The sequence below is a fragment of the Callospermophilus lateralis genome, chromosome 10 (assembly GCF_048772815.1).
Source record: "Callospermophilus lateralis isolate mCalLat2 chromosome 10, mCalLat2.hap1, whole genome shotgun sequence".
In the NCBI taxonomy this organism is placed as follows: domain Eukaryota; kingdom Metazoa; phylum Chordata; class Mammalia; order Rodentia; family Sciuridae; genus Callospermophilus; species Callospermophilus lateralis.
In genome coordinates, this window is record NC_135314.1 from 42,929,601 (window position 1) to 42,948,265 (window position 18,665).

At 45.3% G+C, this 18,665-nt stretch overlaps 1 protein-coding gene across 5 annotated transcripts in view; it reads right to left on the reverse strand.

Moving 5' to 3' along the window:
• Nucleotides 1-18,665, reverse strand: part of Dgkg (diacylglycerol kinase gamma) — a 157,056-nt gene that overhangs the window by 101,956 nt on the left and 36,435 nt on the right. For 2 of the 5 annotated variants that reach the window (XM_076867243.2, XM_076867242.2), the window contains exons 7-15: nucleotides 17,830-17,904; nucleotides 17,012-17,134; nucleotides 11,903-12,020; nucleotides 10,156-10,244; nucleotides 7,101-7,217; nucleotides 6,015-6,107; nucleotides 3,977-4,036; nucleotides 1,413-1,492; nucleotides 219-293 (exon numbers count right to left, since the gene is read on the reverse strand). In XM_076867243.2, coding sequence (XP_076723358.1) covers nucleotides 219-293; nucleotides 1,413-1,492; nucleotides 3,977-4,036; nucleotides 6,015-6,107; nucleotides 7,101-7,217; nucleotides 10,156-10,244; nucleotides 11,903-12,020; nucleotides 17,012-17,134; nucleotides 17,830-17,904 — 830 coding nt within the window. The remainder of the gene's footprint in view (nucleotides 1-218; nucleotides 294-1,412; nucleotides 1,493-3,976; nucleotides 4,037-6,014; nucleotides 6,108-7,100; nucleotides 7,218-10,155; nucleotides 10,245-11,902; nucleotides 12,021-17,011; nucleotides 17,135-17,829; nucleotides 17,905-18,665) is intronic. The other 3 variants (XM_076867246.2, XM_076867245.2, XM_076867244.2) reach the window with 2 other exon arrangements.

Here is an 18,665-nt window from a genome sequence, read left to right on the forward strand (position 1 = left end):
ACCAACTCCTTTCTTTGGGGGACAAGGTAGGAAGCCACTTTTCAGAGTTAGCCATAAGGGGTGATTCTGAACACATCCAGAAGAGTGTGATGTGAGAAAGATAAAAGGTATCCAATGGTCTTTTCAGGGATGAAACACATTAAAAAGGTGACGAAAGAAGGTATCTTCTGCAGAGGTTAGAAGAGAGGAATAAGAAATAAAGATTATTGTCTCCATACCCTGGAGTAGGTCCCCCATTGTCCAGGTTGAAAACTTGATTGGGGTTGAGCAGGTAGTGGAATTTCCGAAGAATTCTATGGGGGAGAAAAAGAGAGAGAAAAAAAAAATTTAGAGGGTAGGGGAGGAAAATGTCATTGCAAAAAGTCACATTAGGGTGACCCCCTTTCTCCTTGTCTTCCTCCACTCTTGGGATTCACCAAGACCAGCAGTGGGTGGGTGCCCGGGGTGGGGATGATCTTATACTTAAAAGGCAAAAGAAAAAGAAATCAGTAGTCAGATTGAACACCCTTTTAAATGTGAAATAGGAGAAGAGTGCCTGCAGACCTGGTATATCCCAGGTCTATCTGGCATCACCACATCCTCACCCCCTGGTCCAAGGCTGCCCCTACATCTAAGATTCCAACTCCCACCCCAGGAGCCTCACCCCTTCTTTGCAGAGAACAGGGCAGAGAAACCCAGAATTTCTTCCCCAAGGAGACGTTCTCCCAAATGTTCTGTGTGGCTCTGGCAGTGTGATGTCTGGAGGTATCAAAGGACCCCCTAGGGAAAGGCCCCTACAGCCCCCAATCAGGAGCAAATGCAGGAGGAGCTGGGCTTGGACACCTGAAGGGCAGCGATCACGTCTGGGCCTGATCTCAGGGCTCTAGTTGGAGACTAATCAGGTCCCTTGGACTAGAACGGGGGTCCTCGTAAGTTCTTGTTTAGCTCTACTTATTCTTATTTCATAACATGGATTCCAGATCACTGTCATCTGCTCATCACCCTGGAACTGAACAGCCTCCAAGGCAGAAGTGGCTCTCTCTTCCCACTCTGCTTAGCAATCCCCAGTTTCCAGACAAGGGGGCATTTTCTTCACTCCTGAGGTGGGTGCTCTGCATTCTCAGGGATGAGAACAGGTCAGGTGAGTCCTAACCAAGAAAAGACATGTGAGACTCGGAAGGAAGAGGCTTCTCAGGATTCAGTCTGAACTCTGCAGTGGCTCATGAGAGAGACCTTGCGTTAAGCACTGGGCTATCCTAATTCTTAAAATAACCTAGGAGAGGAGATCTTGTTATCTTCCTAAGGCCCGGGGGCCAGGAGATGAAGGCCCAGTGGTGGTGCTGGGATGCGAGCCTGGGTCTCCAATCTGCTGTGGTCAAGGGGAGGAAGGGGCTTGTCTTAGCCATTCCACTTTGAAAGAGAAGAGAACGTACCTTTCTCCTTGTCTCCCTCCACTCTTGGGATTCACCAAGACCAGCAGTGGGTGGGTGCCCGGGGTGGGGATGATCTTATACTTAAAAGGCAAAAGAAAAAAAAAATTAGGTCTGCTTTTCCAGAGAGCGGGGCGGGGGAGAAGAGAGCTTGATGCTTAGACAGCTTCGGAAAGGTGGATAGGAAGCAGGCCCAGGCATGGAGGAGAGGTGATCGGGGAGGCAGGTCTTTGTCCACTGGCTGAGTTTTCTGAGGGGCCAAGCGGCTACGTGTTTCCAGCTCAAGTGGCCTTTCAAGGGTGCTAATGGCAATGAGGGTTTGAGATTGGGATCAGAGATGGGGCAATGGCACTGTAGCTTCAAGTCATTCAACAACGGTGTGGCATTGTGCCCACATCACACGATTAAATTCTGTGAGGGACACAACTGAACACAATCCTAGAACGTGTGACCATCTGGTCACACACATAAATAAAATAACACTCATGGAGTGAAAAAAAATCACTTCCACTCTGGCACCTTCTAGATCTGCATTTCCAAACCCAATTTTCCTTTTGAGCTTGTCCTGCATTTCTGACTGTCCTGCATGGCTGCCTTCAAGTGGATGTTTCCCATCACAACCAGGTCAACATGCCCCAACCTGACTTCTTCTCTTCCCATCAAACTGATCTTCTCCTGGTTCTGTGCTCCTGATAAAGGTACTGTTATTCATCCAGTGTTTCAGGGAAGATCCTAATCTGCCAAGTCTTCCCCTGGAATGTCCTTTCATCTCTAGCAGCTGTCACAGAACCCATGCTGCTTGGGTGTTTTCCATCCCAGGGAAGTCCTGTATGTTGCCCCCTTCCCAGAACACCATGTCAGGCACACCTCTCCTGGGCAAACACCTTTAGTGACACCTCACTGCCCAGGGGATAACATCTGTATCTCTGAACCTGGCATCAAGGCCTTCTGGATCTCGCCCCATTCCACTGCTGTGGTCTCATTTCTTCTAACCCCAGCTTGCAGTTCCAGCCCAACCCTGCTTGCACCCTTCAGGGAGTGTCTCCTAAATTCTCTCCCATGCATCTGATCACCATTCTCCTCCTGTTCTCTACCCTGAAATGCTCATTTCCTTCTTTGTGACATCTTAAAATTAAAAAAAAAAAAATCCAAACGACTTTTCATCCTTAGGACCCAACTTCAGAGCCATCTCCTCTATGAAATTCCCCTCAATCATGGCAACTGAAGCTTTTACATTTAAAACATGTCATATCTTTTGGAGTTTCTTTTGTTGTTTATTTGTCTTTGTCTTTGTCTTTTACTGTCTTAGGTAAATGTCTCAAGGCATTACCTTGAGGTATCTCTGAACCTGGCATCAAGGATGGATTTTCAATGCTCAGGAGCAGGGCAGGGTGTGTGTATAACCCTCTTCCCAAGGGCCCCCGGCACCAGACACAGCAGCAGGCAATCAATAAGCACTTGTGGATTCAGCCGAATGACATTCTGACACAGAGGCAGCTCTGCTCCATGTTCAACATCTAACGCCTGCTCTCTCTGATCTTAAACTAAAAAGCCAGCAAACACAGCGTGCCATGTGGTTTGAAGAGAACAGTAGCACTGTTTGTGATTTTTAATAATTCTCTTATCTGCTCAAGGACTTGTGATGCCCAGAATCATCTTGGAGCCTGAGGAATAAGCCCTTAACTTCTGGAAGTTTTAGAAGTATTCAGCAATCTATACAGCAAGGGTCCTGCCCGATCAGAACTGATGCAGGACAAGCAGAAGAATCCATGTCTAACAACTGTTATACTTGCATGCTTGTGTGTGTGTGTGTGTATATGTGTGTGTGTGTGTGTGTGTGTGTTCCACTTGACTTGCTGCCCTTCTGGGTGTCTAGAGCTTTCTCATCTCCATTGTTTCATCTTAATTTTTAAAACAAACGAATCTGCACACTCTCATTTAATCTCGCAGCACCTCCAGGAGGTGAGGAGTACAAGGATTTCCATGACCCTTTTCAAAAGGAGACTTAGGTCCAGGGTGGAAGAGGAGGCCCTAACTTTCCTATTTCCTTTTCTGGATCTTTGTACCTCTTCAGGATGCCTTGCTTGCATTTCTTTTGTGGAAGGCAGAAAGAAAAGGTGTTCACTAGTGAGCCTGAGTAAAAACGAATTCTTAAACATACATTGAAGGATTAAGAACTTTTGGATTTGGCAAACTACGTTTTGACACTTGTGTTCTGGAGACAGATTGGCAATCTTGGAAAACCTATTGTCTACTTCTAGGCCACACTTTTGTTATGGTTTAGGAGGTCTGCATACTGAAGGCTTATGTAATTTGCTCCTACAGAGGTGATCAAGCCAATTAGACCAGCGATGGGATCAGCCAACCTCCCTTCTCACCACTTGCCTACAGTGTGGCGGTCAAAGGTAACTCCAGAGGCCCGGAATAAAGTGTCCTCCTGCGTGACAGAATTGATCAGATGAGAAAGCAAACGTTGAGTACATTTCCTTAGAACCCAAACCCCGGCCTCCCGGCCACTGCCTTGGACTCATTTGGAATGAGCAATTGGACTGCAACCCGTGAGGTACCTGCATCACCAGCTCGCCCTTGGCTGCCACACTGCCATCAGACTTTCCACCTTGTCTGTCCTGTGAGGAGAGAGGAAAGACAAGCATCTATTGAAAGAAAAATAAAAACCTAATATAAGGGAAGAGATCCGATGAAAACAAATGGCTATCAGCTCTGGAGGCTGAGGTAGGAGGATGGCAAGTTCAAAGCCAGCCTCAGCAACTTAGTGAGGCCCTGAGCAACTCAATGAGACCCTGTCTATAAATAAAATACAAATAAACAAATAAATAAATAAATAAAGCGCTGGGGCTGTGACTCAGTGGTTGTGCACCCCTGAGTTCAATCCCTGGTACCATAAAAACAAAAAGGAAAACCCCAAAACAACAACAAATGGCTAGTATCAGCAAAGCCAGGTCAGTGTGAGTAGTTTTTCAATGTGGGACTTTGGATTTCAAGGAACACAAACCTATGAGTTTCTCTGGGACTCTCCAGGACCCCCTCACTACTTGATCTGACTTTAACCTTGAGACACAGGCAAGGGACACAGGAGACTTTACTAGAATTGGCAGAAATCTAATTTGTTGATGGAGAAGCTTGGACTACAAAAAGCAAGGTCTCACACTAAGCTTCTCTGCTTAGCATTATCTAATGATACAGCATTTAGTCGTGGTTCTTGGTTTTGTATTTTCAGTGTTTATTATTTTATTGAGGTTTACTTAGCTTACAGCAAAATGCTCAATTTGAAATTGGACAGTTTGATGAATTTTTGCATATGTATGAGTCCTTAGAACTGCCGCCCCTCCAAGCATAGCCCTGTGTGGCTCCAAGATCACATTGGTTTTGATTGACTTTTGGATTTTATAGAGAGGGAATCAGAGAGAGTGCTTTGTTTTTTTGAGTCAAGTTCTTTAATTCAGCATTATTTCTTTAAAATACTGTTTTTGCATGGGAGCACAATTTGTTCTTTCCCACTGCAATGTGGTATTCCATTACATGAATACCATATGCCTATGGGTCTCAAATTATTTGTCTATCCTCCTGTTTATTGTCATTTAGATTTCTTCCAGTTTTGACTGCTATGAATAAAGTTGTCACAAACATTCTCATACATGTCTTACACACATGGAGTAAATGCTTGTACTTCTCAGAAAGATCCACAGAAGGGGAATTGTTGGGTTATGGAGTTTGTATGTCTGATACTGCCAAATGGTGTTCAAAAGGAAAATTTGTAGATTTTTAGTGAAAAAAAAAAATAACTGGTTAAGTCAAGGGCAAGAAGTGAGGAATCTGTGGGATGTGGCACAATTTTAAGATGAGAAGAGGAGTTAAATTGGTGCTTGTTTTAAAGAGGAATCTTGTTGGCCTGGTGGTGTGCACTCCTGTAATCCCAGCAACTCAGTAGGGCTGGGGGCAGGAGGATCACAAGTTCTTTCCCACTGCAATGTGGTATTCCATTACATGAATACCATATGCCTATGAGAAATAAAAAATAAAAAGGGCTAGGGTTGTAGCTCAGTGATAGAATGCTCCTGGTTCAATCCCCAGTTCCAAAAAAAAAAAAAAAAAAAAAAAGAAAAGAAAAGAAAAGAAAAAGAAAAAGATAGAAAAGAGAGAGGAGTCTTCAATACAGGTGAGTATTATGAGTATTAAAGGAGTTTAATTTTGCTTCTCTCTTTCTTTTCTCTGGAGTGTTAACACACCCCAGTGAAAGGCGTCAAGGTAGGGGTGATCCGTGTTTGGACATAGCAGAGAGGCCCGTGGGGGTAAGGAAGGAGAGAGACCTCACCCTGCTTTAGCTGTAGTCTGCCCTCAAGGTGCGTAGGGTGAACGTGTTTACTCCATGGTCCATCTGGACCCAGCAGCTGGAACCAGTTGCATCTGAGGAGTTTTCTCTCACAATCTGGCTGGCACATCCCTGACCCTTTCAAATGCACACCCAAAACACAAACCCTAAGAGTGGCTGGGGAAGCCCTCTGCAGGGCAGGAAGGTCAGAGTGCTGCCTACATCTGAACCACGAACTCAGAGAAACAGAGCTCTGGCTGGGCAGGAGGACTTACCCTGGTGACAGGACATATCGAGGTGGGCAGCAAAATATGGTCTCTGAGCTCCCCACCATCACACAACGTCGATAATTCACATTTGCGGTGAAACTGGAGGACAAAAGGGAGAGGAGAGTGAGAATGAGTAAGGTGATCGAGGAACCAGCAGCTCGGAGGGTGCAGAGGTTTGCTGGGAGGCAAGCTGTCTAATGCCCCCTGAACGGTGAGCAGTGCTGGCTCTGGAAGGACTGCTGAGCGTGTGTATATAGGTGTGTTGAGGGGTGCCAGGTCTGCCATGGGCAGAGAGAGGAGACCAAGAGCCGCCCGCCCGTGGCTACTGGAGCAAAATGGTCATGAGCGGGCCTATGCCCTGCTCTCCCTGTTGATTCCAGAGCCCTCCTTGGATTTCTGCTCCCCAGGCTTAAAGACTCTGGAAGGGAGATCTCAGTGAGCAAACTTGTAAGTAAACCCTGCAACTCATCCTCTGCATTCTGAGTTCTGCAGTCTGGTTTGGAGACACCTCCTCTTGTAACCTGGTCAGGGGACAAGACATGGCTCTGAGTTGGATGTGGCAGGCAGGTTGGGCAGCTCAGTGGCTTCTAGAGGGGCTCCAGAAGGGCTGTGGACTCTATCTTATGCTGTGGTTGGTGGCGGCAGGCGGAGGCCCCTGGACCAGGCAGTGAGGTTGCTGCAAGGAAAGTGTCTGAGGGGAAGGTGCCCCTTCCTCTGGTGCCTCAAGGGGCAGGCACTCTAGTGGCTAATTCTTCTCCCACTCTGGCAGTGCCCTGGCCTCACATAGGTGAGGGAAGTGTGTGATCCAGCCTATTGTTCCCAGCTGCCTGGGCATGCAGGCAATGGGCTGGGCAGCTTCTTAAGCAGCCCTTACTCTCAAGATTCTGGGGGTGTCCCCTCTCTCTGGGCAGCTTGGTAATTGATGGGAGCACCATTAGACTGAGGGCATGAAACAGAGGCTCTGGGGCCTTCCTAGCCTTATTAGCCTAACTCCATTGTTCTCTGGCGGGATGTTCACTGCTCCCAGGCTGCAGCTTGAGCAAAAAAAAAATCACACGGAAAAGAAGCAGGGCCACCTGGGCACCAACCCACCGTCATCCGGCACCACACGCAGTGCCGCGCGGTGACACTCTGGTAGCACTTGATACTTTTGTGGCACCGGTCACACTTGACGGAGGAGTTCCCTTCCACCCACGCGTGCTGCATCACCTGTGGGAGGGAAGCGAAGGATACCAGGGAAGGCAGCAGAACCATGACCCTGGACCGGGGCTGCAGGAGGGTGTGGGAGGAGTCCAGGAGGGGGGAAGGCTCTTTCCTATTTAGATGTTCATAGGATGCTGGTTCCCTCTCTGCCTGACCACCATTGTGCTAATCAAAGTAGATGAAAAATCACTGCGTCTTTTGAATTGCTCATTTGCCCTGGCAAGCAGCCAGAGTGAGCAGCATCTCATCTGGAAGTCCATCTGTCTGTCTTGCAGAATTCCTCGCAGAGTGATGTGCTTGCATGGACCCTTTTCTGGAAGGCAGCACAGAGCAGGGAACATGGGAGGGCCTGGGCTGCAGACAAAACTGGTTGGAGTCACTGATTTTGAACTTCACAGCAGGATGACTGTTGACCAGTTCCTAGACCTTTCTGAGTCTCAGGTGCTTCATCTGTACAAATTGGTATGATACGTCCCACTCCTGGGTTGTTGGGAGGATACAATAAGAAAACACACTTGGAAGGGCCTCCCTACAACAGTCCCCATCTTTTGAAGGTGCCCACTGTTGGATATCTAATTCCTTCCCCCCTGCTCAGTCTGAGCTGCTCATCAGAACCATTTAGGAATTTTCTAGAAGTCATAGTGCCCACCCCACATTCTGAATGAATTAGTCTCTTCTTATCATTAATATGTTCTAAAGTGTTCTGAGTGGTCATAACGTGTGGCCACGGTTGAAATGAACTCTAGATGAAGCTTAGACAAAAAGTCCAAGGAAACTAGTGAGGGTCCTACTTTCACACCATTTCCTGGAGAGCTGGCTGTAATCTGCTTCCTGCCCAGGAAGTGTAACCGGGGGAGGTTAGCATCTTGGGAAGCAGGAGAGAATGTCTGTAGGTGTATGTGCATGTGTAGGTACTGCTAAAGCGATGGCCCCTGACCTGTGATACCACCATCCAAGAGCCAGCATTACCAGCTGGCTCTCCTTGCAATGCCACAGGACTTCTCAGATTTCCATCAAGGTACCCTGAGCTGCAGAAAGAAGTGGATGTGAACCCTGGGGGAAGATAGGAGTGCAGCACTGAGTGCCCAACTTCAAGCACAGTATTAAAAATATATGAAATGTTTGTACGAGACTATCCCATGTTTGTATTAAATAAAAATAAATGTTTTAAATTACTTAGCAATTAAATTGCTTGATGGCTCCCACTCTGGAATGTTTTTTGGTAAAGATCACAGTTCCAAAAGTTGTGTCACACTTAGTTTGTAGCTTCTCATCTTCTGCCATGCATTATTGGTGGTTGATAGAGCTAGGTTGGTAAATGGATGTGTCATCTACATGATCACATTGAATTTGCTCTCAGATCATTGTTATTTCTATTTTGCAGAGAGAAAAAGGCAAGGCTTCAGGGAGGTTAAGTGATTGGCCCCAGGTTCCTAGGCTGGTAATTGGCCAAGCAGGGACCCACAGCCAGGTCTCTGACTCCAAGTCCAGGGTTGTCTCCCCAGTGCCATGTTGCCTTCTCCAGCCTCTCTGGGATCTGAAGAGATGGTGAGGGACTCCGGGTGTCCCTGCAGACTCAGAAAATTGTGAATGTGCCCTGTTGGCCTCTCAGTGACCTCACTCTATTTTGAGTGGCAGGCAGCCAGAGTGCAGGCACAGGGCCTGAGCCCAGGAGGCACGCCAAGTGCCCCGGTGGAAGGCATGGGCATGGAAAGGGGTGTACATGGGGTGGTGTGAAGGGAGTAGACAAAAGGCCATGCGGTGTCCATGAGGCATGCAAAGGAGTCCCTGGAGGTGCCCTTCTCTCTCAGGAGTACTTCTGTGGGAGGGGTGGGTACCACTCCCACCTGCTAAACATCTCCCAACTCAGCTTCCTCAATGGAATCTTCCTTTTGCAGCAACGCAGAGTGCCCTGCCCTTAATTTTAAGGACACTCAATTTCCAGACTCAGCAAATGGCACCACTCAATGGCCAAGAAAGAAACCTGGGAGCCCTACCTCTTTCCCTCTTTCATTCTCTCATCACATCACCAAGTCCTGGTTACCTCCAAATTACCTCTCCCTCGGTCTCTCCTCCTTAGTCAATGGAACAGTCAATACTCAATGATCTGCATGGCCCCAGGGATGTCAGCACAGACAGGGCCTCAGCCATGCAGACCCCACCCAGAGGGGCCCTCAATGCAACACTGCCTTTTGCTTTAATTATGCCAAGAATTTCCCCCGCTGGGATTTCTTTCTTACACCATACTCAGAACAATTTACCTGACTTGCAAATTCAATCACTCCTTGATTGAAGCTCTTTGAGGACCCTGTGGCTGCACAGAAAACTCCTTTCCAATTCCTGAGCTGACCTTACAAGACCACTTCCGGGTGGGATCTCTTTCTGAATAACATCTCCTGTCACTTCGCTTTAAGCACCCTCAGTTCCAGCCCCACCAAACTAAGTACAGATCCCAGAATAAGTCATGTCCTGGGCCTTTACACACTCTTTCTGCCTGGACTGCTTTTACTCTTCAATACCTCTTGAAGTCCTCCTGATAATAGCTTTAGGGCACAACTCAAATGCCACCTCCTTTGTGAAACTTTCCCTGGCTCCTCATCTGTGCCTCAATCGTATGTTCCACAGAGCCTTATTATGATGGCACACCTCACTACTGTGCACTTGCTGACATGTCTGTCCTTCCCTGTACACTGGGCAGTGCTTGAGCAGTCTGGGGACTTCCTCTTATAACCTGCGTGCCCCCTAGCACAGTGCCAGGCAAGTGGTGGGCCCCGGGGAGATGCTGAATGGATTGATGGATGAATGGGATGATTTAAGGGTGATCCTCAAAGCAGAGAAGGGATGGGAGAAAGCTCCCAAAGCCCCTCCTGCCCAGGACTCTGTGTGATGGACATGTTGCCCCAGATGCAGCATGCAGTAGAACAAGGCACCAGGTGTCACCAACCTCGCCGCTCCTTTTGGCTTTTGAGCACGTTTTGACACACCCAGGAATGTTTTTGGATACACAGCGCTCATGGACAGTGTATTTACAATCTACAAAGAAAAAAAATAATAAGAAAGATATTTGAGTGACTATCTAAGGAAGAGCCATCCCCCAACCTCCCAGCCAAGGCCTGTATCTCCTGCTGGATCTCCTCCTGTGAAGGGCTGGGGACATGTGGAGCTGGCCTCGCCTAATGGACTTTCAACAGCCTCCTACTGTTCCTTGAGCAGAGTCCCCAGTCATCTTCCAGTTCTGCTCCTGTGCCTCCACCTAGGCACCTAGGCCTTTCTCTGTGAGCAGTGAATGCAGCAGGGAAATGTCCCCAGAAAGGGGAGAGTGAAATATCATCCTGCTTACTGTGCCCATGTCAGGGAAGTTGGGGAGTGGACAGAAAGACCAAGGGTCTCTGGGAAGGCAGGCCAGGCTTCATCTCTGGCTCTGCCATTTGTAAGTCCACGTGATATTGGGTAAATTGTTTTATCTCTCTGAAATTGAGGGTTTTCTGCAAAATGGGCATAAATAGTCTTTTTCTTTGTAGGGATTTTGGCAGCATTAAATGACATAATTTACGTGAGGCACCATGTGGCTGGGTGAGAATAGCTATTCCAAATTACCACTGTCATTTCTACTATTATGCAAATGGCAGAGGTCCACAGGCCTGGAACTTAAGAGGAATGAGAACTGGTCAATGCAAAGTGTCAAGAAGGGGGATTTGAATGGGGCAAAAGGTCACTGGACACCTTCTTTAATTTGCTGAGGCCTGATCTTGATGGACAGCAGACCCAACTCCACTAAGATGACCTTTTGCTGAGGTCACATGTGCAGGTTAGAGGATCTGGACCACATGAAGGGACTTCCTTACTCAGTCTTTTTTTTCCCTTTTTGGTTCCAGGGATTGAACCCAGGGGTGCTTAACCACTGAGAAACTTCCCTAGACCCTTTAAGACAGTTTTTAGTTTGAGACAGGGTTTTGTTAGGTTGCTGAGGCTGGCGTTGAACTTGTGATCCTCCTGCTTCAGCCTCCTGAACTGCTGGAATTACAGGTGTGCACCGCCTCATCCAGCTCTGCACAGCCTTTGGTAGATTTAAGCTCTATTGATGTCCTTGTGGTTGGTAGGACTGTGTGACCCCTTCAAAGACTTCTTGTGGGAGCCCCTTTCCTCCCTGCTCCCCATATCCCCTTCTTCCCTGTCACCCTTTCTTTCTCCTTCTTATTCACCTGGTTCTCCTGCTCATCTTTCCAGTCTCTCATTCCCCTTTTTCTCTCATCTCTCACTTGAGGTTTTTTCTTTACTAATTGGGTTGTCAAGTGAAACAAATGTCTTGCTTTAATTCTGATTGTATTTACAGAATCTAGAATGCATTGCTTCACTGACTCAAAGCTACGCAAAAACAAAACAGGTTCCTTTGAACATAAACATTGACTAGAAAACCCAATGAAAATCAGTATGAGATGCTTTTGAATTACATATGAACTTATTTTTTCTAGGGGATCAGTGGCCTATTGACTCCAACCATACTACAGGTCTCGTCCATTTGACTTGAGGATAGCACATAGAGGCCTTCTTTACCCCTGTTGCTGGAACAAGAAGGGTAGTCCCTCAAGCTCAGAAGCAAACAGATCTCGATTTTCCCTAGAATGGCCTGATCAACCATGCACACAGCAGCACAGTGAAGTGGGGAAGAGGCTTAGGGGAAGTTTACTCACAAATGCAGCAGAGGCCTTGCTTCCGCACCCCCATCAGCATGATGTGGCAGAAGTTGCAGTAGGTTGGCTTCTTAAAATGCTTCATGGTCCAGGCATGCCTCCCATCCCCTTTTGAGCCCTGTAGGGGTACAGGAGGTGAGACCCTGAGCTTGTAGCCCCAGCTAGAGGAAGTGGGTGAGGGTGCCTCCTGCATGTTCTATTTTCTAAACAGGACTCTTGTATATGGAAGGTAAGTCACTTGTTTTTAAAACTGTTTTAGATTCAAATAAAAAGTTCTTTTTGTGCTTTGTAAAATTAGCAAACATTAAAAATAAGAATACCTAAATGGGAATGTGGGGGAATTAAATAAGCTCTTCTCAAATGGGCAGTGGAAGTGTAAATTGGAACAATTTGATCGATCTACATACTTACCTACCTATCTTCTCTCCATGTCTATCTCTATCACCTGTCTATCTAAAGATCTGTTAAATGTTTACAACTTTTGACTTGAAAATTTCCCTTCTGGGTCTCTCTCCTAAAGAAAGACAGATGAGCATTTTTGTGCTCTGCTGAGTGTTTAACCCAGCATTACTTAAAATAATGAAAAACTGGAATGTTCTAAAGTCTCCAAATTACTAAAAGATTAATGGTAGTACACTGATATGACTTCATGTTAGAGGGCAACCAAAAAGTCATTTAAAGAATTATCTAATGGCATGAGAATGTGTTCATGATATATTGCTGAGTGAAAAAAACCAGAAGGTAAATTTCATTATATATATATATATATAATTTTTTTTTTTTTGTAGCAGGGATTGAACCCAGGGACATTCAGCCACTGAACCACATCCCCAGCCCTTTAAAAAAATATTTTATTTAGAGACAGGGTCTTGCAAAGTTGCTTAGGGTCTCACTAAGTTGCTGAGGCCAGCTTTGAATTTGCTATCCTCCTGCCTCAGCTTCCAGAGCTGCTGGGATTACAGGTCACCACATGCGCCACTGCACCCGCTTGATGATATATTCTGATTTCAGTCTTTGTGAACTAAGATCTTTGTTGGAAAGGAGTTTCACTGATCTGTCAACAAAGGTTAGCTATAGCTGACAGCATTGTGCATTAATTTTATTATCTAATTTCTCTTCTATATTTTCCAAATTTTCCACTCTATATACTAGTATTCGAATAGAGAAAAAAATAGTTTAGTAAAAATAATGTGCTTCTTGTACAAACTTTCTGCACACAGAAAAAAATAGTAAAGAGCAAGACACAGAAAGAGAGGGATCATCTCCTCCAGATTTGGCTCAGAGGTGAAATCATCTTTACCCACTACACAGACCACGTTCCACACAATCACACATCTTCTGGGGAACACCAAGTCTCCCACCTTGTGGCCCTGGGAGCTCAGTGTGGCTCCAGGCTGTGGCTTCAGGACACCCCTCCCCACATATACTAGTTCTGAAGACTCCATCACAAGAGTATCTCTGGGACTGGTCTGAAGGGAAAAAGTATGGTAGGTAATAAGGTGATGGGGACCCACAGTCAGGGACATACAGTCCAATGTGCAGGACGCAAGTCCAGACCTTACTTCTGGCCACTTGTGCCTTTGTACTGGTCACTGTGGTCAGTCCTACTTCTGGCCCCACACTCCTGCTTATGGTCTCTGCAGCAGCCCACATTCTTTTCCAAATGCTGGTCTCTTCCCCTGGTCCAGGTGAAGCTCATTCCTTCTCACCACCTCAAAACCCCGCTTCTTCCAGACCTGAGTTTTACAGAATTAATGCTCCTTTTACAGAATTAATGCTCCACTTCAGGAAAGAGATACAAATGGATAATGATTTACCAGATGACTGATTCATTCATTCATCAGCAAACATCTATCTCAAGGTTTTATTTTTTATTTTTGCAAGAATTAAATTAAATAATGTAAGTGAAGCTCATAATCCACTGCCAAGTACATTAAAATTTTTACTGTTCCTACTCGGCAATAGCTACTGGAGACATGAAAATAAACAGAGTGCATATTTAGGAGTAAGGAGATTAGATTGATTCCTAATCTACAGAGGAGAAATAGAGACTCCTGGACTATAACTAGCCCAAGACCATCTAGAGAATAAGTGATGGGGTCAGCAGTTGAACTGGGGGGTCCAGCTGGTCTCAGAGCCCAAGCTCCTTCCAGGCCTCTCTCCTACCTCCACCACCCAGGATTTCCCTTCATGGACAGAAAAGAAATTACAGCCCTTTTCAGAAGATCCAGCTTCTCCATGCATCTAAAAGGACTATCATTTCATCTGAAAAATACCGTTATTCGCTAAGTCAATCAGCTGGCTCGGCTTTCTCAGCTGCTGCTTTTCTAGATACAAGAAGCCAATGGACAATGACTTGGAGCCAGGAAATGTTTCTGCTTAGGTTACAGCACCATCATGTGGTTTTTTCATTTCTGCACATGGGAGGCTGCAGAATGTGGCAGTAGCCTTCAGGTTTTATGCCACTGCTACAATTTCATCCAGAGAGAGAGAGAGAGAGACTGTTTTTATATATGTCCTGTTCACGGATCCCCAGACTCCTCAGTGATCATCTGTGGGGTTGGAGGAGGCCAAACAAGCAATAGGACATTAAAGACATTGATGCATGTTAAAAATTTACTTAAGGGACTGGGGCTGTGGACTCTGTGGTAGAGCACTTGCCTAGCAAGTGCTAGGCCTGGTTTGATCCTCAGCACCACATAAAAAGAAATAAGCAAAATAGAGGTAAAAGGAAAAAGATGTAGTCATTGCCTTAAATTTTTTTTTTTTATTTAAAGTATATATTTAAAAATGAATGCAGGCCAGGCGAGGTGGCTCACACCTGTAATCCCAGCAGCTATGGAGGCTGAGACAGGAGGATTGTGAGTTCAAAGCCAGCCTTAGCTAAGGTGCTAAGCAACTCAGTGAGACCCTTTCTCTAAATAAAACACAAAATAGGGCTGGGGATGTGGCTCAGTGGTTGAGTGTCCCTGAGTTCAATCCCCTGTATCAAAAAAAAAAAAAAAAAAAAAAAAAAAAAAAGAAAAGAAAAAAGAAAGAAAAAGAAAAAAGAAAAAGAAAGCATAAAAGCTTTTGAATCAAATTTGCTTTTATTTTCACTTTGCCATTTTTGCTGATACAAATTATGATCCTCTACAAGGCTGATTTAGCATTTGGAAGAATGTTGAAGAAATAGTCAGTTTCTCTCTCCTCTAGCCAGAAAATAGTGAGTCCTCTCATGCAGAGACGGTGGTATTTTGAACCTAACCAAGTCCAAATAGGGCAGAAAACAGAAATGGGTTCATTGTGATGAAAATGTCCTATCTCCATTTCCCAAATGAGGAAAACCAAACAATGGAGTTGGGAAAGCACCCAGGCAGAACTTCCATTTTGATGGAAGTATTGATAGAAAAAGCTTACTCATTTGAGCATCCAGCTCATGTGGGTTCTTATACATATTGTTTCATGCGGGGTCTGATGTTATGGAATGTGGCAGGTGGCCTCTGGTGCAGACCTGGTGTGTGCCCTTGGGTGAGTCCTTTACCTTTCTAGACCTTAGTTTCTAAAATGGAAGGGACAAACCAGGAATGACAAGGTCTTTTCTGCCTCTAGGGCTCTAAGGATTAAGAAAGGAGTTGTGTAGATCCTGGTTCCTTGATCACCACTTAGCACTTGGGAAAAACTGGACATGCTGCAAGATAGGGCAGGACTCTTAGCTCCTGAGCTTTGGAAATAAAGGCTCTACTCTAGTCCTGAGTTGCAGGCCTGTGGTATGGAGTTATGGGCCATGATAGTCAGCTTGAGTCTAACCCAACTTCACTTTCTATTTTATTTCTCTCTATGATACTTCAGAAATCACAAAGGAGTGGTCACACAACCTGTTTGACTGTTCTGGTAAATCCTTAATGTCACCATTTACCCTTCTGCAGGGTAATTTTCCTCCCTTAGGTATGGAAGTTAGTGTACTTGGTAAATAAGCAAAAAAATACAGTAACCCACTGGGTCAGATGCAGGCTATTATAACCATTGATTTCACATTAAGCCATTACATGAATCCCCTCCTATGATCCAACTGGGAGATTTCCCTGACTTTTCTTCCATCTGAATCTTTGATCAAGTTGTTCTGCCTGCATAAGCTTTCTCTTCTACCATCTTCTACCAGCCTCATCACACCCAATCTTGACAGCAAGATCAAACCTCCTCCTAGGGCCTTCCACCTGATCATTACTCTCAAGAATGTGTTTTCAAAATCTCACACATTCTTCTTGGTCAACACTCCCCCCACCCCCAGTTTCTTCCTATTGTTTTTACACTTATGTGTGGGGAATTAGAAAGTGCAGGGTCTCTGGAGTCAGTGACAAATCCTGGTTCTTCCTTTGCTTCTTAGGATCAGAACCTCAGTTTCCCATCTACACAAATTGGGATAAAAATACCTACCTTATCTGGATGTTCTGTTAAATAAGAGATTATTCATGAAACCCACCCTGTAGCAGATCATCATTCTTTTTCCTCTTTCCCTCCTTCTCTTTCTCTTCCTTTCTTCTATCCTTCTCTAATTCTTACCATTTAAAAATATAATTTGTTGAAAAGATGGGAATCTTCCCTGAGGTTTTGTTTGCTTGGTACAAGAGGTTGAACCCAGGGGCACTCAACCCAGAGTCACATCTCAAACCCTTTTTTATATTATATTTAGAGACAGAGTCTCACTGAGTTGCTCAAGGCCTTGCTAAGTTGCTGGGGCTGACCTTGAACTCATGATCCTCCTGTCTCAGCCTCCTAAGCTGCTGGGACTACAGGCATGTACCACAGCACCTGACATCTTTCTTAAAGTTTCTCTTCTTCTTTTCCTGGTTGAGCATAAGCTTTTTGCAGGCAAATATCATATCTGTGCCCTCACAGCATGCAGAACAATGTTTTTAAATTTATTAACAACTTAGCAAATGTTTCCTGAAGGATGAATGTATTTGCGGTATGAAGATAGGTAAAGAACTGAGAATAGAAAGGACTTTTGAGCCAATCCGAGGGTGTGACAAGCCCACTGGGAAGTCTGGCTTAGATATCATATATATTAACAAGGATTCCAATGTTCCAAGATGGCAAGGACCTTTGAACTCCAGCTTATCGACTTACAGAGTCATCCATTCCCAAGAGGACCAGCAGGGGGATAGTGGTCATCCCTCCATGGACCCACTCCTGTAGAGACACAAAGCCATCCCGGTCGTAGTCCATCCCTTGCAACATCTCTTTCAATATCTGTGGAATCCAGAAAGTGACAAACATGTCCATTTTCATCCTTGATTTTTCTACCTCCCTCTGGCCACTGCTTTCTCTTTCGTTCTACATCACCCATTTTCTGTTTTATCCCTTTCCCCTCTTATTCAAAATGAGTAGAGCAGGGAGGGACAAGACTAGAAGTGAGGGGACCAGGGTCCTAGGTCCGACTCTGTCTTGACCTGACGGTATGGCCTTGGGCACATCACCCACCTCTTTGGGTTCAGGTTTGCTCATCTGCAAAATGGAAATAACACTATCATTGCAGCAGTGTAGGAAGGATTAGAGAAAATATGTACAAGGCATCTAATATAATTCCTGGTCCATAAGAAACCCCCACATGGAGTTAATTGTTGTTATTAATATTACCTGGTGATTGAGAAAAATCTCTAAAATTATTTCTGGCTCAAATTCTCTGATCTATGAATTCTTGCTATAAGACTTTTAGCACTGGTGGAAAGGTTAGAGGCAGTTATTATTTCTTTTATTTCTACACTTTTTCTGCTGCCACCTACATTTTTCTTATCAGAGAAGCAGCAGGTCACAGCATAGGACCCCAAAGAAGCTGTCAGTAAGGAAGCACTTGCACAGCCAACACTGGCACCCATGTCCTGAGTAGGTCCCACTCTTATTTTGAAAGCTCACTCCAAAGTCACCCCCTGCTTACAGAAACTCACAGGCCTTAGCTCCGTGGGATCCCACTCCAGATACTGGGCAATATGCAGCATTTGGTTGACAATGCGATCCATCTCCTAGAAAAAATCAGGGGAGAAAATATCAAGGGAAGATCCCAAAGAGGTGTTATTAAGAGCAAAACTCAAAAGTGAGTCGAGTGGGAAGATGGGCAGGACAGAGTATGAGAAGAAACCAGTGTTTCTTTTCTTTTTTAAAAGTTGTCCCAATATACACTTCCAATCACCATCTAAGAGGGCATGATACATGATTGATTGATTGTAGTGCTGGGGATTGAACCCAGGGCCTCATGCGTGCTAGGCAAGTACTCTACCACTGACCTACATCTCCAGCCCAGAAACTGGTATTTCATGAGGAGCTTATTGTTTGTTTCTGCCTTGACCACAAAGCCAATAGATGCTTACAAGAAGCACAGGACATGGTATGCAGAAAGCACTCTCAGCACTGACTTCTCCTAGGCCACCTTCCTTCCCTTGTCCTTTAACTAGAAAGGCATAGAGAGTCCACCTGCTTTCTCCTACAAATATAAACCAAGAGGTTGTCACACCTTATCATTAGCAACTTGGGATCCATCTCCCCTCTCTCAGGGGTCAGTTTCATTTGATTACTATGAACTGAAATTTAGATTCATCCTTTGCATCATGGTCCAGCCCTGAACCCAGGACTCTATAAATAGGAAGTTATTGAGGGATATGTTTGCCTGGTAAGTAAGCTTTTTGGTACCAAGGCCATACTTCATCTAAAAGATTTGTTCAGTGCTAATGAGTCAGTGTACAGAAAGCCCCACTGGAACATATCAGACTGAGAAATTATTTGGTGT